General features: G+C 43.0%; 1 protein-coding gene across 2 annotated transcripts in view; it reads right to left on the bottom strand.

Moving 5' to 3' along the window:
* carmil1 (capping protein regulator and myosin 1 linker 1) overlaps positions 1 to 2,500 on the bottom strand; it is a 35,211-nt gene that overhangs the window by 32,600 nt on the left and 111 nt on the right. For both annotated transcript variants that reach the window (XM_081376941.1, XM_081376942.1), the window contains exons 1-2: positions 2,476 to 2,500; positions 1,568 to 1,665 (exon numbers count right to left, since the gene is read on the bottom strand). The exon at positions 2,476 to 2,500 is cut by the window's right edge and continues 111 nt beyond it. In XM_081376941.1, coding sequence (XP_081233067.1) covers positions 1,568 to 1,665; positions 2,476 to 2,500 — 123 coding nt within the window. The remainder of the gene's footprint in view (positions 1 to 1,567; positions 1,666 to 2,475) is intronic.

The raw sequence follows: 2,500 nt of genomic DNA, 5'->3' as shown, positions 1-2,500 counted from the left end.
TGTTCGACCAAGGGGAAACGGCTTCTGGGGGGGGGGGGGCTTCACAGAGAGGCTTCTGTGTTCGGCTCGAACTCACGGTGCAGAGGACCCTAGGCTGATTTTACTCCGAACCATCCCTTAAACTCCAGAAACTCCTCAGCTTGAGATCTGTCATCTACACTGGTTATTTCTGTAGCAGGGAATGTTTATGAGCAGAATGATGATCACAGAGTCGAAGCACGACCACAGCAGTCTTCTTCTGTTTCATCACAGATCTCAGATCAGTGTTCAGACGTGACGGAGTGTGTGATATATAACCACAGCTCTCAGATCAGTGCTCAGACGTGACGGAGTGTGTGATATATAACCACAGCTCTCAGATCAGTGTTCAGACGTGACGGAGTGTGTGATATATAACCACAGCTCTCAGATCAGTGTTCAGACGTGACGGAGTGTGTGATATATAACCACAGCTCTCAGATCAGTGTTCAGACGTGACGGAGTGTGTGATATATAACAGTGTGAGCTGTTCACTGTGGTCCATTCATTCACGCAGGCTCGAGTGGGAGCGCTTGCGAACAGTAAAAGCTGCGGCGGAGAGACATCCTGTACACAGCAGAGTCGTGACCGATCACACACACATTCACTTACAGAGCAGAAGTGAGAATAGTGACTGCAACACACACATCTGCTCCACTGAGACGCTCATTATCACTGCAAACACTGAATCACAGCGCAGAGGCTATTGCTAAACCTGTGGAGGCTCCTGGAATGTAAAGTGTGTGTGTGTGTGTGTGTGTGTTCGTGTGTGTTCATGCCCAGAGGATCAGATCTCCGTCATGTCAGGGCAGGAGTGTGAGGGTAAGAATGTGTAAACAGAGCAGAGTTCTACAGTGAGGAGTTTCTCCAACACTCGCACAGAAACACAGGAGCCGTCCTCTCTCAGATCAGACTTTCTTCACAGTGAGATCCGAAGTCCCAATACAGAGTCAGTTCCAGAAGTAAAAACTCCATTTAAATGGAAATTGACTAGACTTTTACCGCTAGACCTTCACAGTCAGCCATGGTGTCTGCTTCTGTTGAAGGCCGTCAGTCTGTGTTATTATTTATTATATTATATTATTTAACTGTTTCTTAAAATAATTGTTTAACAAAGGAATTCCTGGTGAAAAACTACATTACCCATAATGCCATTCAGAAAAGTCCACCAATCAGAGAGTCGAAACAAGCCAACCTTGACAAAAGATCTCTATCAAATCCGTCATCCTACACTCTCAAAACACTGAAATATCTGAATATATATGCAGATTTTTCAATAAACTTTGCAGTTTTATATTTCTCCAATGTTTTTAATTTTAATGGTGTTTGCAATGCTCCGTAGGATTGTAGTTCTTTCCCTCAGTAAAGCTGTTCAGTTCACTGTCTTCTACCTTTGTATTTTTGTCTGATTTTCAAATACTTTTTTGCTTGCAAATCAAAGTTTGTGACGTTATGATTCTCTTTGAAGCTGGCTGGTTTGGTTCATGGCTTTATGAAATCTGTTTATAGGCTCATTAATATCACGTTCAGTGAAACACACTTCACTCACCAGGATTCTGCTGTCCAGTTTGTCACCTTTGACCTCCAGGTTGACCTTCTGAACCAAACATAGCTTGACCTGCTGCCCGACGGCCTCCTGAACGCTCTCTACACACACACACACACACACACACACACACACACACACAGGTTTTGAGAGGTTAAGTAAGGAGAAACACACATGTGAACAGAATCTCTCTGAAATATTAATATTATTTATAGAAGAAAATAACTAATTAATTAAGTGCTGCATCTTCTCATGACGAGTCCCAGAACAATCACATTTCTCATCATCCTGTATAGCTCTATATTCACAACTAGTGACTCATGTGTCTAGATTTATTCAGGAGAAACATCTGAGATGAAGATGATCTCTAAATGAAATCAACAGATGAACACTGTACAGGCCTGTCACCACAATCATGACCCTGACCCTTTCATGCCGTAACTGGGACATAAAAAGCAGACATTATGAGATGAAGTAGAAATTATGACATAATTATAACACAAGAAGTCAAAATTATGACATTAAAAGTCAGAATTGCAGTCATCATTTCGAGTTTGTCACAATTTTGACTTAATCTCTTCATTCCTACTTTTTGTGTCATAGTTAAGAATTACTAAACCATGATTTTTGTCGATCCAGTGTCAATGACTGATTATTATAACGGGCTCTTGTGCGTTTGTCGCGTCACGCCGCGTCACGCCGCTCGCGCCAGCGTCAGGTGTGGGCGGAGTCAGAGCTGGCCCCTCCCACGGCTAACATACCTAAATAATAATAAAGCGCTATGAAAGTCTCTTTATACTTTTCCAGTGTAAATGAGCACAAACGCGAGTTTAAGCAGTGCAGTCGCGCGCACGCGCGCGCACACACATTCACACAGAGTAAGTCAAACGTGAGAGACTGAAGTGTTTTACCCAGCAGATCCTGAGGAACGCCTGA

This window comes from Scardinius erythrophthalmus (genome assembly GCF_964197995.2).
Source record: "Scardinius erythrophthalmus genome assembly, chromosome: 10".
Classification (NCBI taxonomy): Eukaryota; Metazoa; Chordata; class Actinopteri; order Cypriniformes; family Leuciscidae; genus Scardinius; species Scardinius erythrophthalmus.
Note: the sequence above shows the minus strand (reverse complement) of the source record. Positions and strands in the feature narration are given on the sequence as shown.